We start from the raw sequence: 17556 nt of genomic DNA, 5'->3' as shown, positions 1-17556 counted from the left end.
ACTGCAGGGACTGGCGGTCGGGAGTCGCGGGGCTCTGGTTCCTTGCTCCGGTACTGCCGGACCCCTAGACCAGAGTGGAGGGCGGGGTCCGCTGACCACCGGAGCAGCCGGAGCCGAAGGACTGGGACGGGCCGGTCCCCAGTAATCAGGCCATCACCACGGGCTTGGGAATCAGGTTTATTGAAAAAGTAGAAAGTGTCGCAATAAAAAATTCACCTGGAGGAAAAGCCAGGCCGGGGTCGGTGGGCGAGGGTTGTGCCCAAGTATGGGGTCCTGGCCAGCCTGGGCGGCCCCCAGCCCGGCTGGTGGGGCACTCCTGGCACTTGGGGGAGGTGGGCACCTGACGTCTCCAGGGAAGGCTAGAGCCCTAGGAGGGCGGGGCTGGACTCAGTCCATCTTAGTCCCTTTGAATAACTCCACCAAGTCCTTGAAGTCAGGGTCAATGAGGTCCGAGGGCAGATCACCATCGTCGTTGGCTGCTTCTCTGTCTGCCCCCAGGGAAATGAGGTACCTGGGGTGCAAAGGGCAGCCCTGGTTGAGGAAGGGAGGTGGCCTGCAGGATGCTCACCCCTGCCCCAGGGTAGCACCTGTTTTTTATTTTTCCAGGTGAGGTGAGGAGGAAGAAACCAGACCCTTTGGAAACTACGGCTGACATTTGCAGTTTTCTCTTGAGAGGGCAACAGGGCAGAAAGGAGATTCCAGAAGCCCTTAGGGTTCTAAGCTACACCAGCAGGGCCACCTTTTGGGGGACCACATCCTGGAGGCTACCCTCTCACCTGGCTATGTCAGGGTACCCATCGCTGCAAGCGATGTGCAGGGGTGTCCAGCCTGTCTCATCTCGCTGATGAATGTCCGCCCCGTATTTGACTAGCAGCTTCACGCACTCCAGGTTTCCAGAAAGCACTGCTTCGTGAAGGGCAGCCAGACCTGGACAGGACAGGAGGGGTCAAGGCTCAGGTCTTCCCCTGTCGCCCCACAGACCCTCACTGGCCCCACAGGCACTCACCTGAGGGGTGGATGGTGTCCAGGGAGACTTTCCGAGCCCGGATGAAGCGCCCCACCTGCTCCAGGTCGCCCTGGCGGATGTGGTCCAAGAACAGGACATCGTTAGGGAAGCGCACACTGCGATCAGCCAGTAGCCTCCGGCGCCGCTGCCTCGGGCTGTAGCGGGCATAGCGGACTGTTCTGCTGGGCATCCTGGCAGCTATGGTGTGGGCCACCCCTGTGGGGACCCTACTGCTTGGGGGAGGAAGGTGCCCAGACCAGAGTGGCGTGCAGGCTCTTCTGGCTGATGATAACCTCCAGTACAGCCACCTCAGTGTTCTCCGTGCTTCCGCTGGCCAGGGCACCTCCTGCTTATATAGGGCCCGCAGAGCTATATAAAGCTGCGCAGTCATGCTTACACCCGAGGGGCTGAAACTGAGCCGCTCCAGCCGTGCCCTGAGGATCATGTTTAGTGGTTCATCTTTCAGCCCACCTGTCACTGTTCCTGGCCAAAGGGGTCAGATCCTTTCTGGCCACTGCTCCCTGCCCCTCAGCTGGACCTCGAAGGTGCCTGACAGAGGGCAGGAGAAGGGCTAGAAGGGCAGGGCCCATAAGGAAGGCAAACAGGCACCAAGGTCAGGGTCTCCTACAGTCCCGGAAACTTGGGGAGAAGGGCATGATGTGTGGTGAGCACAGCTGCCTCTGCCTCCTGGGAAGGCAAGGGGGCCACCCACACCTGAGGAAGCACAGGACAGGGTCCTGCTGTGGAGAAGGCCCATCCCTACTCATCTCCCTGTCACTTGTCACCTTCCATCATGGGTTGTATCACTCTCAGGGCAGTTTTCCCAAAACATGGGCTTCAGTGGCACTGCCCTTCTGCTTGGAAACCTCCCAAATTAGAATCTAAGTGCCTCAGCTCCCACTCAACCCATCTGACCTTACTTTGGGACCCCCCAGCCCCCTCCACCCCCAGGTCCTCATTCCCCTCCTTCCCATTCCCCTACATTCCTCCTGGTTCCAGGCTCCTGCTGCTTCCTGCCAAGAACACAGGTGCTCACACTTAACATGGTATCTAGTCTGCTACACAGGGACCGTGATGCCATAGCTGTCACGTCCTTGTCGGTGTGTGCACCTGACCTAGAGCATACTTACCTGTAGGAGTACAACCAGTGGAATTGTGAGATATCCCAGCAGGCTGGGCCAGCACTGGCTGCCTTCAGTGTGGCGGCCAAGGTCCGAGGTGGGGCTTAGGCTTCAGTTCGAGACAAGATCCAATGGATGGACGTGCACAGGGGACACCCTGGGAGCAGAGCTGGGCCTGTGGGGTTCACACAGTCCCCACAGCATCTGAAGCTGGCTGTATTGCTCTTCCAGGGCTGCTGTAACGAAGTACCAGACTGGGAGTCAACAGTTCTGGAGATCAAGATCAAGGTGCTGGCAGGGCTGTTTCCTTCCCAGGGAGAATCTGCTCCAGGCCTATCTCCTGGCTTCTGGTGGCAAGTCCTTAATGTTCACTGGCCTGTAGATGTATCACCCGTCTCCACCTTCGTGTTCACATGGTGCTGTCCCTGAGTAGGTGTCTATGTCCAAATTTCCCCTTTTAATGAGATCAGCCATTGGATTAGGGCCCACTCTAGTGTGACCTCATCTTAAGCAGTTATATCTGCAACAACTCCACTTCCAAATAAGGTCACACACTGGGGTATTGGGGGTTAACACTTCAAAACATGAATATTGGAGGGTGCGGTTCAGCCCCTAACATTGGCAAGATCCTCTGGGCAGTCACTGAAGGCCTGGATGCTGACAGAACCACGGTTAGTCAGCGCTCTGTAGGGGGCAGGGACTTGGGCACCAGAAGTCCTTGTATCACCAGGCTGATCTTGATCCAACAAAATCAAATCAACAAATGCATCAGCACCCTAGGTGCAAAGCCTTGGGCCAAATGCTGCAGAGTATAGGCCACTGCCCACGGTGGGCTCCCTGCCCTGACAGGGTTTCTGTGCCTGCCTTGTTGCCACTAATGTTCCATGGGAAACTCCACCCGACTCAGGCCCTGCAGGGGCCCTGAAGGAGGGGTGGTTCCCAGTGCTCCTGCATTTAGGGCTCAGAGTATGGTGCTGGGTGGTCCTAACTCTTGGTCACTTGGGAGGAACTGGGTACAGTTTCTTCCGGCTTGTTTACACGAAGCCCAGAGACAAAGTCCTATGCTGTACACAGAGACAGAACTTTCCTTTGATGTGAAGATTGCCTTTTCTGATGTTGTGGAAAGTTCTTTCTGCCTGCCCTCCTCAGAGGATCAAATGAAAGAACTCCGATGAAGCTGCCACTAACAGCATGTTTTTTCCCACCAGTGACAGGCCTCAGGCCAGGTGGGGCAAACCGTCAGGGTGGGTCTATTGGTGACCCCAAGAGTGACCCTCCCGCTCTATCCTGCTAGAGGCAAGCTGAGAGAGCTCAGGATCTGGGCTTTGGGGTTTCTGTTTGGATATTTGGATCAAAGAAGGGACAGATGCCTGAAAGTCATTCTGTTCAGGACATGGGCAGCACATCCTCAAAGCCATGGACACGGCCTGCAGCAAGTCACTCAGAAGCCTTTCGGCAGAAGCCAGCGGTGAGCTGTCTAACCTGCTCTTCACACAACCACACCAGCACCAAACCTGTATTTACACAGCTTTGCCCCTGAGCCTCTGCCCGTGTGAACTTGTCAAGTGACCTGGTTTGCACAATTTTAAGGTTCTGCCTTCTGGAGAACTAAAGCAAGTGAAACATTCAGGGCAAAACTCTTACTTTGAAAAGTCCGAGGAAACTCAACTAGCAAAGCTTTGCATCCAGCAGAAAACAAGCCAGGGTCCTGGAGGGGAGTCTGTGCAGGGCCCACTCAGCTGCCTCCTGGCAGGTGCAGAAGCCAGACCTCGAGGGTCCAGTACACAGGCCCAGCAGTTGCTTTTTAGTTCCAGGCCAATAGCTTCCTACCAGCTGGACAGAGGAAGAGAGAGATTGGGACACCCCAGGCTGTTAAGCCTTGACTGCCTACCCCATAGCCTGCAAAGTTACTTTGCTAATCCACCAGCGCTGCCGGGTTTGGGACTCCAACCACCACGTCCGAGCAAACCCAGACCCAGGAATGTGCTAATCAGCTGCCTGGGCAAAAGGGGAAAGGTATCGGTGACTCACTCCCCCTCCCAGGAGCACATGACGGCCCTGTTCCGGGCAGCGATACCTGGTCCCAAGCTTTCTATGCGGAGGGCCAGGCTCCACACAGCTGGTCTGCAGGGTCACCCACGCCTGTCACGGGGCATAGCCCACCCCTCGCAGCTGTGACTCCTGACAGCCCTGCTCTCAGCGCACCCTGGGTTCCCTCCTCTGGAAACCACACGCATACCTCTGGGGAACCCGCGAGCTCACTCTTTCACGGATACACGTCTCATTGTGTCAGCACAGCCGAGGCACAACACACACAGACCCTGGAGCAGCCCTGGCACAGACCTGAGAACCAGGGAAGGGAGTCCGGCCATGGGCTGAGCTGGGGAGCGGTACCTGGATGCCAGAGCATGTGGACAAGCCGGGGCTTGGTTGGTGCTGCCTAGGGCACTAACACCAGGTTCTCCGTGGACACCAGCTGTATACCACACGCCCAGGTGAGAGGCAGGAGCAGTCCTGGGGTTTGTGAGGGCAAGAGCAGATACCTGGGCCTCTGGCTGGAGCATAGCTGTGGTCATAGGGGAAATGACACACCCACCTCCCCATGGGCCGAGACCACCAAGGGAACCGCATTCATAGCAAGTCTCATGGTCACGTCTGCTGGACCTGCCCCTGCCACCTCCAAGGTCCCAGCAGCATCAGAGCTGGGGGCTGGGAATCAGGTAATGCATGCACACTTCCTACTCCAGGCAGCAAGTTGGAGGGACTGATGGAGCATGTGGAGTGACAGGCCGGGCTCCTCGGGGACCTAGGCACATTTGGTCTGTCCTTGACCCCCCAAAGTGGACTGGATCTCCACCTGTTCCCTCCAATAACGTCATCAACAGCCCTGCTGTCCTACCTGTGGCTACAGATGTGTGCACAGAGCAACAGACAGGAAGCCCCAGGCTGGGCAGGGCTGTCCTGGCCAGGGACGGACACCCACCTGAGCCCGGCTGGACCCCTGTGGGTCTCCCACTCAGAGCTCTCTCCAAGGCCCAAGAGGTGCCATCAGCCCAACACTGCAGCCAGGCTGGCAGCTTTGAGTTTGTGGGGAAAAATATCAATCGAAATACTCTTCCCTATGTAAACTATGAGTAAGCAGAGGTTCTAGAAGTCAAATTACATTTTAAAAACTAGAGATTTGCTACCTTAACTCCAGATTCTTTTTTACATGAAGGTTTGGTGATGAGCACAGCATTCTTTTTTTTTTTTTTTTTTTTTTGCGTCACGCAGGCCTCTCACTGTTGTGGCCTCTCCCATTTCAGAGCACAGATTCCGGACGCGCAGGCTCAGCGGCCATGGCTCATGGGCCCAGCAGCTCCACGGCATGTGGGATCTTCCCAGACCGGGGCACGAACCCGTGTCCCCTGCATCGGCAGGTGGATTCTCAACCACTGCGCCACCAGGGAAGCCCATACAGCATTCTTGAAGTCTGAACGCCCCTGATTTCTCATCAGAAGCTGCAGTGGTTCCAGGCAGTGGTGGGGAGGGGCCACTCCCCACCCTAGGGTTAAGGTTAGAGCCACGCATCCCTGACCATCATGTCCTGACATGGCACATGGGCAGAATCCATGTTGTGACCACTGGATGCCCACGGCGGGTAAAGGCACCGAACTGCATCACAGGTGAGCCAGCCTGACGGCACAGGAACAGGACCAAGAGGCAACCCTCACCCGCAGTCGTGACGGTGACAGCTCCGCACACTGTGCCCACAGGATTTGTGCACGCTTCTGCATCTCTGCTGCATTCCACGAATGAGATGTCTCAACAGCGGCCCCCACCAAGACCACCTCCTCTCCCGAGAAACTTGGAATTCCAGCCCCACTCCCCGTGCCTGGAGGTTGTAAGGCAGAGGCGACAACAGGCAGAAAATTTCAACTTTATTTGGCCAATGTGTCCAATTCCAATATTGTGGTAGAAATGCCTGAAGAACTGTCAACATGTGATTCGGCTCAAGCAAGCATCCTTGGCCGTCTCCCAGCCTGGAAACGGAGGGTCCTGGTTCTGCCTGGTGCAGGCCTCAGGCCACCCTGGAAGTCACAGAGCAACGAGGACCCTGGCTTGGGGAAGGAGGGGACTGCAGCTGCACCCTCCAGTCTTGGGGGGGGCCCTGTGACAGAAACCTGAAGTCACCACTTAACCAAATGATGCAGGAGCCACGCTCCACCATGGCAACACCGCATGAGGTGAGGGACCTGTCCAGACCGGCCTGGTCCTGCCCCACACAGGGGACAGGAGTCCCAGGAAGGCCTGGCCAAGGTGGAACAAACACCCTGACTTCCAAAAACACCTAAAAATCCCACAGATGGAATTTGTTTTTTTAAGTAATAGTATAAACCTAACAGGAATGAGACATTGCCAGCGTGAGATTCCAAAACATTTTAGCGAGCACTCTGGACAGAATCATGTACAAAAAAGTACATCACAATTTAAAAAAAAAGGCCCACCAAGATGGGCTGGGCTGGCCTGGAAATAAACCCCTTTCCAAAAGTTGAAAAGCAAAGGAAGACGGGTTTAGATTTACACGTGTGTTAGAGTGAAGTGTGGCTTCAAAAAAGTTCCCTGCATTTCTGATCGACGCTCCCTCTCCGGGAGGGTCTGCAGACATCCAGAGGCTGTGCTGTTGGGTGTGCAGCCCACTGGGAGGTGCCGGGTTTGGGTGCCCAGGTCTGGTTTTCTGTGTTACAGTTCATCTTTCACAGCTTTTTGATCATCGTCTTCCTCCAGATCAGGCTCTTCTGCTTCTTCAAGATCTTCTAGATCCTGGGACGGAGGATGAAAAGGAAGGGAAATGAGAGGTCCAGGCCAAGCTAGCATGCTGAGGCCCCCACACCCATGCCAAGTACGCCAGGGACCAGCTGGCCACTCGGACACGAGCAGCCAACTTTGGTGTCTGTGAGCAGATGTATGTATATGTGGGGTGGGCTTCCCGAGGAGAGCGAGGCATGGGGACTTCTGCCCACGAGACAGGGTGGAAGCAGAGCTGGTGCTGTGGGAGCCCAGCCCACGCCCTCCAGCAGGTGAGCGCAGGGGCCGCGCCAGCACGAAGACCAAGCAGGGAACTGCTGGTGTGTAACATCCACCCCTGTAGCCCTGGAGTTTGAGAGGCCAGTGACAGCCCCTCAACCACAGCAGCACAAACGGCCCTGGCACCCCTCACCTGCCCCGTCCCCCCGCAAGGACGTCTGCCCCCTTGTCCTACATCCCCGCACTTCCAGGCAGGCCCTGCGGCCTCAGCTGACCATTCCCTCCACCACGCCCACCCTGCCACACCCTCTTGGCCTGGCACTTCTGACGTCCCCTCCACTACCCCCAGCTGACCCTAGCTGACGTGGACAGGCCTGAGCTCACACCCAGCAGAGCACCTCAGCGCGACAGGGAACGTGCCAGACGAGCCTGAGAGGATTCCTCAGCAAACACCGGCACCGAGAAACCCTTCCAACACCCCCAGGTAGCGCTGCTCGGCAGCACTGAGAAAGCACGTCCCGTGGGCCGCGGGGTCCGGTGACCACCTACATCGTCATCCCCGGCTCCGTCCTGGCCGCCGCTCTCCAGGAACTTTTTAAAACCGTCCAGTGTCCGCTCCCCGTTGTAGTCGATGACCTGTGGGGAGGGGGATGAGATGCGGGAAGCGGTGCTACCTGACAGCCCCCCACTGCCCCTGCACACCCTTCCCACCCAGCCCTCGATGGCGGGCGCACCATCCTGTCGGCGCTGGCGGGGAAGAACTTGAGCGTGGGGAAGCTGTGCACTTTCACCGCCTCCACCTCGTTGGCTGTGGAGTCCATCTTGGCAATGACGACGTTCTCGTGGTCCTTATACGTCTCGCCCAGCTTATCCCAGATGGGGGCCAGCTGCTTGCAGTGACCGCACCACGGGGCGTCTGAAAGAGAGCCGTTGAGTCTTGCTCGGCCGGAAAGTGCCCTGCCCCACCGAGCCCCGAGGAGCTAGAGGGCCTCACTTACAGAACTCCACAAAGACGTTCTTTTTCTCATCAAAAGCGACCTCTTCGAAGTTCTTCCCGACAAGCACTTTGACAGGCTGCTTGTCCCAGTCATCAGGCAGCTCCTGGCTCATCAGGTGGGGCTAGAGGGCAGGTAGAGCAGGGTCAGGCATGCGCGGTCACCCAGGGACCCCTCCGCTGCCTAGCTGCTTCCAGAGCCTCGGGAGGAGGTGAGCCTGTGAGGCCGGGCTGCTCCACGCGCCACCAGGATCCTCAGCAGTACCCCAACCCAGCCCCAGACACGGCCTGTACCTTGATCTTGCCTTCCAAGAAGCGGTGGCAGAACTCGGTGATCTTCTCTGCCGTCAGCTCGTCCGACTCTGGCTTGTACTTGGTCATCTCCTCCTCCAGCGTGATGAGGCGCACGGCCGGGCACTCTTCCTTCTTCAGGCCGAAGAACTCCAGGATGCGCTGGTTGTCGGCGTGGTCGCTGTCGATGAAGATAAACAGGATCTTGGGGGAGAAAAGGCACGTTGATGGCACTGCAGGACGAGGGCTCCCTCTGCCTCCCTGCTGCCCACTGCCAACAGCTGGGACCCTGAGGCTAAACAGGCTGTCTTGAGGCAGGAAGAACACTCTGGACCAGCCTTCAACCTGGGGCCGAGCCGCCCGCAGCCGCCCGGGAGTGCTCACCTTGCCCTTGAGGCTCTCGGCAGCTTTTTTGAAGTTGCTCAGCTTGCCCTCGTAGTCAGACACGCTCTTCGGCAGGAACAGCAGGATGTGAGTCTTGATTTCCCCCCCGAAGATCTTCGGGGCTGTCTGTGTTAGAAACGCAAGTTACTTGGTCTGAGTCACAAACCAAACTGTTGACACAGGCTATTCTCTCAATGGCCCCAATGCCACCACATGCCTGGACAACAGCACGGGCTCTGCAAGTGGGGGTCCCCATGACCGAACATCATGACCCCCTGAACCTCCCCCCACCAGGGGCAGGACCAGCAGCACAGAGCCACACCTGCTCAGTGAACTCGATGACCAGGGGTAACTGGTTGTGCTTGACGAAGTCCAGAAGTTTCTCCTTGGTGACCTCCCCCACAAAGTTGTTCCGGCCTTCGTCAAACTGCGGAGAGAGAAAGGTGTGGATGCCGAGGCTCTCCACAAAGCCCCCTATGGCTCCCGCTGGCCAGACTTGGCCAGAACACGGTCTGCAGCATTTTCCTGTCTGGGTTTTGAGCACAACTGGGGGCAGGACCCACGTGCCTCCGTCCAAAGCAAAACCAGGTGACGGCTACAGGGACATATCCTCTGGGCACCAGGCAACAGTGAGGTCACTAGGAGCACACGCAGGCTCCCCACGAACACCAGCAGGCAGCCTCCCACGTGCCAGGATGGCGGCAGCTGACCCAGACCCTGCCCGACATGTTCCTGACGAGCCACAAGAACCCCACATCCTGGGTGCCAGGGGACTTCCTCATTGCCAAGTCCCTAAAACTGCAGCTCTCCAAGTTCAGGCCTCACCCCTGTGGGTCCAAGGCCCTCCCAGGGTGGATGCAAGGTCAGAGTGATTTTCACAATCATGCTCAGACGGCAGGTGCCTTGTCACCCTTTCCCCCCGGGGTGTGCAGTACGGCGTGAGATTACGTCAGACTAAAGGCAAACAGGAGAACCCAGCTGTCTTCTGTTTGGGCAGACATTAGAGACCAGCAGAAATCTAAAATACCATTCTTACCCCTAAAATGTTGTTGCCTGGGAAAAATTAATTTTCACAAAAATATCTTTTTTTTTTTGGTCACACCATCTAGCTTGTGGGATCTTAGTTCCCCAACCAGAGATTGAACCCAGGCCCTCTGCAGTGAAAGTGCAAATTCCTAACCACTAGACCGCCAGGGAATTCCCCCCAAATGTCGTTATTGATAACATGTAACATTTATTATTGTTACTTCAGAATGAACAAGTTATTTGGTTTTTTTTAAATTTCTCAGTTCTAACTTCTAACACTTCTAACACAATAAAAATAGATAGGTGTAATCCACAAAAACAAAAGCTCTTTGGGAACTCCAGTAGTTTCAAAGTCCTGGGGCCACGAAGGGCGAGGGAGCCAAGAGGTGCGGCCCTGCTCTGGATGGGGATGGCAGACACAGCTCCTTGTGAGGAAGGATGAGCTGTACCTTGGCCTGTCCAGCAGGTCAGTGAGCCTCCCATCACCCCTGTGAACTCAAACAGGACTTGGAGAGAAAAACCACTCACCTTCCCTTCCTGGTCATTTCCCTCTACGTTTTCCTAAAGTAACTTCCAGAAAAGCAGGTGGCCACTTCCCACTCCCACCGCACTTATGTAGAGCCTGACACATGGCTTGATCACAACATGTGCTGCTATGTAGGACCACATGGAGGGCCAGGCCAAGGGAGCTGAAGCCTGCTCTGCTCTGCCTTCCCCACACCCGCAAAGGGAAGGTGCAGAGAAATAGGAAGGAAATGGAGGCGAGAGGCTGGCCTGGCCATAGCTGGGCACCATCAGGCATAATGCGGAGCCCCCATTAGAGGCAAGTAGGCCGCCATCCCCACTCCTCCACAACTGCCGTGCCTCTGTCGGGACACAGTCTTCGAGGTAATGTTGCCATGTTACACTATGTTCGGTGTCTGCTTTGGTAAAAACCAAACAGCCAGCCCTCGTTTATGTGGGGATAGCTGCAGGAGGCCTGGGGTCCTGGGCAAAGGCCACCCCTCCAGACCACAATGAGAATGTCACAAAAAGGCCCCACACCCACTCTTAAGCCCCCAGCTTCAAAGATGAAAAAGAAAAACAAAGTAAACACCAAACAAAGACACAGGATGATCAGCTCTCAAACCAGTGGTCCAAGTTCCAACGACCTGGAACCCAGCTGACCTGGGACCCAAGTTCTGCTGGAGCCCCACCCTCGCCATCCTCCCTCTCAAGTGGCAGCTGGCCGTTCCTGGGAGCCCCGTCCCACTCTTGAGGCTGCCCACTTGAAGACCCAGCTAACTTTGAGGAACTAGGCGGCGAACAGCCTGAAGGAAGGGGAACAAGTAAAGGCGGAGAATGGGGACCACAGGCCGGGCGGGAATCTGCATCTTCTTCCTCTCATCCGTGGAGCTCTCTGACTGCAGTTGTGACCCCTACTGACCGCCCAACACAAAGCCTGTGGGCTCTGCCAGGCTCTTGCTCACAGCTGCCCAAGGAAGCCATGCCATTCCAGCACAGTCACCGGAAGCAAACGAGTGGAAGAGGGGAGGCCCCGCCCACTGGCACCAGACCTGAGGGGGTCGGCTGTGCCCAGCCTGCGTGAACACAAAAGACTCGAGGCCAAGAACAGATGAGCTACCGTGACTACAGTCTTTGCAGAACAAGGAACAATCGTGCTAACCTTCAAGGACATATGATCACCAAAACCATCGATCCAGTGTGACAAATGCCACTCCAGATCTCAAGGATGATGGAAAAGAACTGTGTGGCCCAAGCTCACGAAAGGGGATTTGCAAGCTCCACAGGCCTGAGTCTCCCAGTCCCTCACCCAGAACTGCAGGGTGAGCCCAGGACCTTCGTTCCACTCAATTCCATCCAACTCGGCAGGGTTTTTTCCTAATCAGCTGTTAATTACAGTTTCCTGGGCACTTTTGGGAAGACAACTGACTAATTTAGCAATTCTTTTCCCTTTAGGGAACATCACGAGGATGTCTACTAAGGAAAGAGAGTATACATAATGCCTTGAATTCTTTCGAAGAAGGGGCTTCAGATAGAGCTGAAAGCAAGCTGCCCCAAAACCCTGTGCAGCTGGGAGGCCTGCCCCCGCCCCATGCTACCCACCCCCAGGTGCTAGAGGCTCAGCAGTGCCCCACCGGGAGTGCACACACAGGGGGGATCGGCCCCCCAAAACACTGCGTCCTTTCTAACCACTCGATTTACAACTTTGCTGTAACACTACTTCTAACTACCTTCTAACCCTGGGGACAAAACAGGACAGGAGTCAAAGGCCTAGCCCCACCCCCTGAAGACATGCCTCCAGTCCCAGCCCTTCCCCGACAGCCTTCCCTCCTCCTCCATCAGCACCCAATGCAGGGACAGCTGTGTCCCAAGAGCATGGGTGCTCAGCCGGCCCCAGGCCCACTGTCTGCTGGCTAAGATGAAAGAGAGACCCCCATCGCCCACTTGGGTAATGCCATGCACACACCAATCTCCGCTGTGTCCTAGCAAGAGCACAGAGTGGTTAAAAGACACACGGAAGGAATAACAGACACGGGGCCGGGCGAGCCTGGAGGAGCCCGAGGGAGCCCTGGGGCCAGGCTCTACCAACAGGGTGGGAACACATGCCACTAATACTCCAGAGTGGAAACCAACAGGAGTGACAGCTGCACAACATCACAAATGTAATTAATGCCGCTGAATCCTATACTTAAAAGTGGTTAAAATGCCAAGCTTTGTTACACGTCTCACCACAGCTTTCCTTTAACAAGCTAACACTCCGAAGCTGCCTGGCTTCCACAGAACACTGCACCAGAGCCACCACAGAAGCTGGAACAAAGGGCCCACAGCTGAAGGGCTGAAGGCCACTGTCTAAGAGGCTCCTACAATCTGACGTTGCAAAATGGGCCCTGATAACAGGTGGGCCTGTTGCCAGCGCCGCCCGGGCAAGGTCCTTGAAGGCGACACCAGCCCTGCGGCACAGCTCCGCAACTACCCCCCCGGGATGGGGGGTGGGGGGCTGCCCCGAGGGCCACTCACCTTCTTAAAGAGGACAACCCCGTCCTCGTCCAGCTGGTATTGGGAGAACATGTCACTGTTGGATGTGATCCCGAAGGGGATGTCATCAGTGGCCTCTGCTGCCAGCAAGAACTGCTTGGCAGAGTCTGACTCCACGTCCTGGAGAGGAGAACCAGAGGTGGCCGCCGCCGCAACACTGAGAACCCCTGCCCTGGACAGCAGCAGGGCAGAATGCGGTGCCCAGGCCACGGCAGGAGGAAGGAAGACCCGGGATGAAGTTCCAAAGCCTCTACCTTGAAGAAGCCGATGACTGCCACCTCGCTGGACTCCACCAAGGCCTCCGCGGCAGCGCCGTCAGGCAGCGTGCTGGCGGCAGGACCTGTGCGCTTCTTCAGCCAGTTCACGATATCGTCGGCTTCTCTGCCAGCTGCACCCAAACACACGCAGGGTCCACTTGAAACCAGGGGCGCGCCCACCCTCCCCACCCATCCTTATCCGACCTCTCTGCCAAAACCAGAGCAAAACATCCTCTTGCCACAGAAAAGGCATCTTGTCTACATACCTGCCCAAATTCCAGGGCTAAAAAGGGTTTTCTGGGTGACTATGGTTGTGTTTAAAGGAGGGAAAGGCAGTGGTTACCTCTGGGTAATAGATTACAAGTCATTTTTTCCCCACTAATTCATTAAACACACGTGCACTTTCCCCCCAGTGGTCTCACACTAGGCTTCGTCTTAATCAGAGGTGTGGCAGGATTGGAAGAAAGGGCTGGTTAGCAAGTCAGCCTCAAGGCCAGCTTTCCCCTGCGAAAGCGGGCTGGGCTCTACCACCTCGTGCGCCAAGGCTGGTCAGGTATCCTCGCCCCACATGCCTCCTGGACTGGCAGGAGGAAGAGATCAGCCCATGCACGCCACCCAAACAGATAAAATGAAAAGGAAGAAAACTGCTCCTCCTGAGACTGAGGCTAGTTACCCTTTTTCCCCTCATAGGATGCGACTACCTAGTCCAACCTGGAAAGGGTTGCCAAATCTCATGTTTAAAAGGACTCTGCCTTAGAGACTTCCCTAGTGGTCCAATGGGTAAAACTCCACGCTCCCAACGCAGGGGGCCCGAGTTCGATCCCAGGTCAGGGAACTGGTTCCCGCATGCCACAGCGAAGATCCCGCGTGTCACAACTAAGACCCGGCACAGCCAAAATAGATAAATATATTTTTTAAAAATAGCTTTAGGACTTCCCTGGTGGCGCAGTGTTTAAGAATCTGCCTGCTGATGCAGGGGACATGGGTTTGATCCCTGGTCCGGGAAGATACCACATGCCGTGGAGCCACTAAGCCCACGAGCCACAACTACTAAAGCCCGTGTGCCTAGAGCCCGTGCTCCACAACAAGAACCATGAGAAGCCTGCGCACTGCAACGAAGAGTAGCCCCCACTTGCTGCAACTAGAGAAAGCCCATACACAGCAACGAACACCCAACGCAGCCACAAATAAATAATAAATAAATAAATAAATAAATAACCAAAAACAAACAGGAAAAAAAAAACACTTAGGATAAATCTTTTTTAAAAATAGCTTAAAAAAAAAAAAAGCATTCTGCAGACAGTTACTGAAAGCTGTGCTGTCAGTTACAGGTGGAATCAGGAAGAGTTGTCTCATCTACAAAGCCTCAGTGTTAGTGACAGGATCATGGTAACTCTGCACTAGGCACTTCCATTCCAAAAGTGAACATAAGTAAAAGTGGGAGCAATAAAAGAGCAGCCTACTGAGAAGACCAGAGCTGCTGTCATCAGAACAAGATGGGCTGCTCTAAAGGATTCTAGCAGATAAGCCATGGAACCTGTTTCTCCGCTGTCACTGGTACCAACCAGGCTACACAGGGGAGGCGGCCGAGCAGCGACTGAGGGCCTGTGCCGCAGACGAAGCCGGGCATGGATTCAAGCTCTGCCACGACCGGCACCCACTGATCTCCACTTGCCCCTCCTCTGTGAAAGGCCCTTGCGCCCGCCTTGGTGGCAGGCACACCAGAGAGCTAGCAAAGACTGACGTGTTGCTCCGTTTGCTCAGTCTCCCTCCCCTTACTGGTCAACGTTAGGACAAGCCTCAGCCTACTAGCCACGCCCCTGGGATGACCCTCTCCACTTGAGAGGTTCAGGAATGAGAGAATGTTCCCCACACAACCCTCAGAGTCTGAACTAGACCTAGAACCCAGTCCAAGAATGGGTTCTCCTCCACGCCTCTGTTATCTTCAAGAACTGCAGGCAATGAAAAGACAGTGCCGCGGTCACACCTGTGTACTCTTTGGGGGAAGCCGTGTCTCCGTTCTTGAAGAACTTGATGGTAGGATAGCCACGGACGCCATACTGCTGGGCCAAGTCAGACTCTTCAGTGGCATCCACCTTGGCCAGTCTGATCTCGGAACCTTCTGCCTTCAGCTTCCCAGCTGCTTTGGCATACTCCGGGGCCAGAGCCTTGCAGTGGCCACACCATGGGGCATCTGGGAGAGAAAGCAAGACCTAGAAGGCAGCACCGACCCACTCCACTGCCTCCCTTTCTCCTTTGGTACTTCCCTCCATAAAATCCTTATCTTTGCACCACGATTACCCCTCTGAACCAACGCATAGGTTGAGCTAATAGCTTGGTTCTCTTGGGCAATATCGGATAGAGGCCATGAATGACAAACCACCAGCCCCACTCTGCTTTGTCTTCAATGATTAGTAACTTCCTACTACCTGCAGGCGATCAGGGCAGTTGAGTCCCTGTAATTTCCCTTTAGGAACCAAAGAAGTTAGGCAGCTAAAGCCACAGCAGCCGTATACTCAGTGAGACAAATCATGAGTACAAGACTCACTCATATCTAACACGAGTTCTTTAGACTCTCTCTGGACTCAGGTTAGCAGCTGTGTTGGGCCTAAGATTTCCCCCTGAGATAATCAGGGCTCAAACACTTATGGACAAACAAAGGTTTTGGATTCTGGTTGGCAACACTGTTAATCAGAAGACAGCTGTTCCTGGTGGAAGGTGGTGTGGGCAGGGGCAGTGTTCTCTGGGAACTGGTCCAGGCGAGCAATTAGGGGACTGGACCCTGCGTGGTCTTTCGTGTTTGTAGCAGCTTACACAGTCGACCCTGTTTTACTTAGGTTAACAGAGACATCCTGCTATGTGGACCTCAGGCATAAAAGCACATCCAAGCTGTCTGCTCTTGGTCACCCTCAGGGTCCAGCTGGGCAGGAGGGATGCCCCCAGGACACGGGCAGCGCACGGACGCTGACAGCAGGTCTGTGAGCTGTTTCCGCTTAAGGATGCGCCTCTCCAGGGGCTAGGAGTCAGCGCATCCATGGGGTGGCCGGAAAGCTGACAGCTCTTTAGACCCCCAACCCACCTCTGGCGGGGCCGGGGGAGGGAGGGTGGGGAGGGGCGCCCAGGACCCCAGCGCCTCCCCACCCTCCAGCCCCCCTCCGTCCCTCTGTCCCCCCGGTGCTCCTGCACCCCTGGCCCCTCCTCTGTCCCCGCTCCGTCCCCACGCCGCGGTGACGGCGAGGCCCGGCCCGGACGAACGATCGAGCAGGCGGCACTCACAGAACTCCACCAGCAGGTACTTGTGGGCCGCCAGCGCCTCGTCGAAGTTGCCCTTATGGAGCACCAGGACGTGGTCCTCCTCGTCGGGGGCGCCGGCGCCCGCGCGGACTAGCGCGGCCAGGGCCAGGCAGAGCAGAGCACGGCGTAGCATGTCGGTACGGTCTCGGCGCTCCTGTAGGCGCCGCCAGGACAGCAGGCCACGAGAGCGCGCGCTGCCCGCCCCGCCCTTATAACTCAGGTCGCCGAGCGCGCGCCCGCCCGCGCCCACCTCCGATTGGCCAGTGGGCTCAAGGGCCCGCCTCCGCCGCTCCCGCATTGGGCGTCCACACAGGCCACGGCCCCGGATTCGGAATCGCTACGGGCACCTCCCACTCCCTCGTCCAGGATTGGCCGAGGAGCTCGCGCTCGCACTCTTTCCCGGCCTCTCATTGGCTCCTGGAGGAGAACTTTCTCTCCCTGGCCTTGTGACTGGTGGCTTTCTTCTACACCTTCAGCGGGTCTGGAATGGCGGCTACCTTCGGGGGCCTGGGCTCTGCGACTCCTGATTGGCCGAGACATGCGCGCACCCCGCGCGATCCTTCGTCGAACGTGGCAGTGGGGCGGAGTCCCCAGCTGAGGGGCGGAGCCGCGCATGCGCCTCCGAAACCCCTCGTGTTGCTTTCTGACTGGACCGCGTATCCCCAATTGACACCGCCCCCTAGCTCTGCAGGGTGGAAACTGAGCTGACGCGCTTCCGGCGCGCGTGAGGCCCGTGCGGCCCCTGCAGTGGCGGTGGGGCTGTGGCACGGGCGTCGCCCCGGGGGCCTTGGCGGGCGGCTAGGGCGCTCCCGGTGGCGGCGTAGCGAGGCGTAGGGGCAGCGCGCGGGGGGCGCGGGGAGGACCGAGGCGGGTCGCGATGGGGCTGGCAAGACTTGGCTGGGCCCGGAATGGGGCCGCCCGCCCGGTGAGAGGGTCAGGGCCGGCCCCGTCTCTTGCGGCACCTTCCCTCCCTCCCACCGGCTGCCAGTCCCACGAAGCAGCCTCTGGGTCGCTTTCAGGCGCCCGGGTAGACCCGCGCCGTCCACCAGGGGGGTCGCTAGCGGCCACCGAGTTCTAAAATGCGTCCGGGCAGCGTGACTGGGAGTGAACGTAACACGCACCGGACGTCAAGACTGA

The 17556-nt window shown here is 56.9% G+C and overlaps 2 protein-coding genes across 2 annotated transcripts; both read right to left on the bottom strand.

Annotated features, from left to right (window-relative positions):
- Positions 1 to 164: 164 nt before the first annotated feature.
- PPP1R27 (protein phosphatase 1 regulatory subunit 27) lies at positions 165 to 1466 on the bottom strand. Its single transcript, XM_059047641.1, has 3 exons — positions 1007 to 1466; positions 777 to 927; positions 165 to 511 (listed from the first exon to the last, which is right to left on the bottom strand). Exons 1-3 carry the CDS (start codon positions 1449 to 1451, stop codon positions 388 to 390), a joined length of 720 nt encoding a protein of 239 aa, XP_058903624.1. The 5' UTR covers positions 1452 to 1466; the 3' UTR covers positions 165 to 387.
- A 4568-nt stretch (positions 1467 to 6034) lies between these two features.
- P4HB (prolyl 4-hydroxylase subunit beta) lies at positions 6035 to 17022 on the bottom strand. The gene is made up of 11 exons (XM_059047617.2): positions 16402 to 17022; positions 15113 to 15319; positions 13123 to 13256; positions 12851 to 12988; positions 9126 to 9230; positions 8804 to 8929; positions 8423 to 8623; positions 8133 to 8253; positions 7869 to 8050; positions 7684 to 7770; positions 6035 to 6930 (listed from the first exon to the last, which is right to left on the bottom strand). The coding sequence occupies exons 1-11, from the start codon at positions 16715 to 16717 to the stop codon at positions 6850 to 6852; spliced, it is 1698 nt and encodes a 565-aa protein (XP_058903600.2). The 5' UTR covers positions 16718 to 17022; the 3' UTR covers positions 6035 to 6849.
- Positions 17023 to 17556: the final 534 nt, after the last annotated feature.

Source organism: Kogia breviceps, chromosome 19, assembly GCF_026419965.1.
Source record: "Kogia breviceps isolate mKogBre1 chromosome 19, mKogBre1 haplotype 1, whole genome shotgun sequence".
Taxonomy (NCBI): domain Eukaryota; kingdom Metazoa; phylum Chordata; class Mammalia; order Artiodactyla; family Physeteridae; genus Kogia; species Kogia breviceps.
The sequence above is the reverse complement of the archived record's forward strand: the minus strand, read 5'-3'. Positions and strand labels throughout refer to the sequence as shown.

Coding starts and splice junctions, on each gene's coding strand:
- P4HB (XM_059047617.2), bottom strand. CDS start 16,717: ATGCGGGAGCGGCGGAGGCGGGCCCTTGAGCCCACTGGCCAATCGGAG. Junction 13,257..15,112: donor TTCCCCCAAAGAGTACACAG/GTGTGACCGCGG, acceptor GTTTGGGTGCAG/CTGGCAGAGAAGCCGACGAT. Junction 9,231..12,850: donor GGGTTGTCCTCTTTAAGAAG/GTGAGTGGCCCT, acceptor CTCTCTCCGCAG/TTTGACGAAGGCCGGAACAA.
- PPP1R27 (XM_059047641.1), bottom strand. CDS start 1,451: ATGATCCTCAGGGCACGGCTGGAGCGGCTCAGTTTCAGCCCCTCGGGT. Junction 928..1,006: donor GGACACCATCCACCCCTCAG/GTGAGTGCCTGT, acceptor TGTCCTGTCCAG/GTCTGGCTGCCCTTCACGAA. Junction 512..776: donor GGGTACCCTGACATAGCCAG/GTGAGAGGGTAG, acceptor TTTGCACCCCAG/GTACCTCATTTCCCTGGGGG.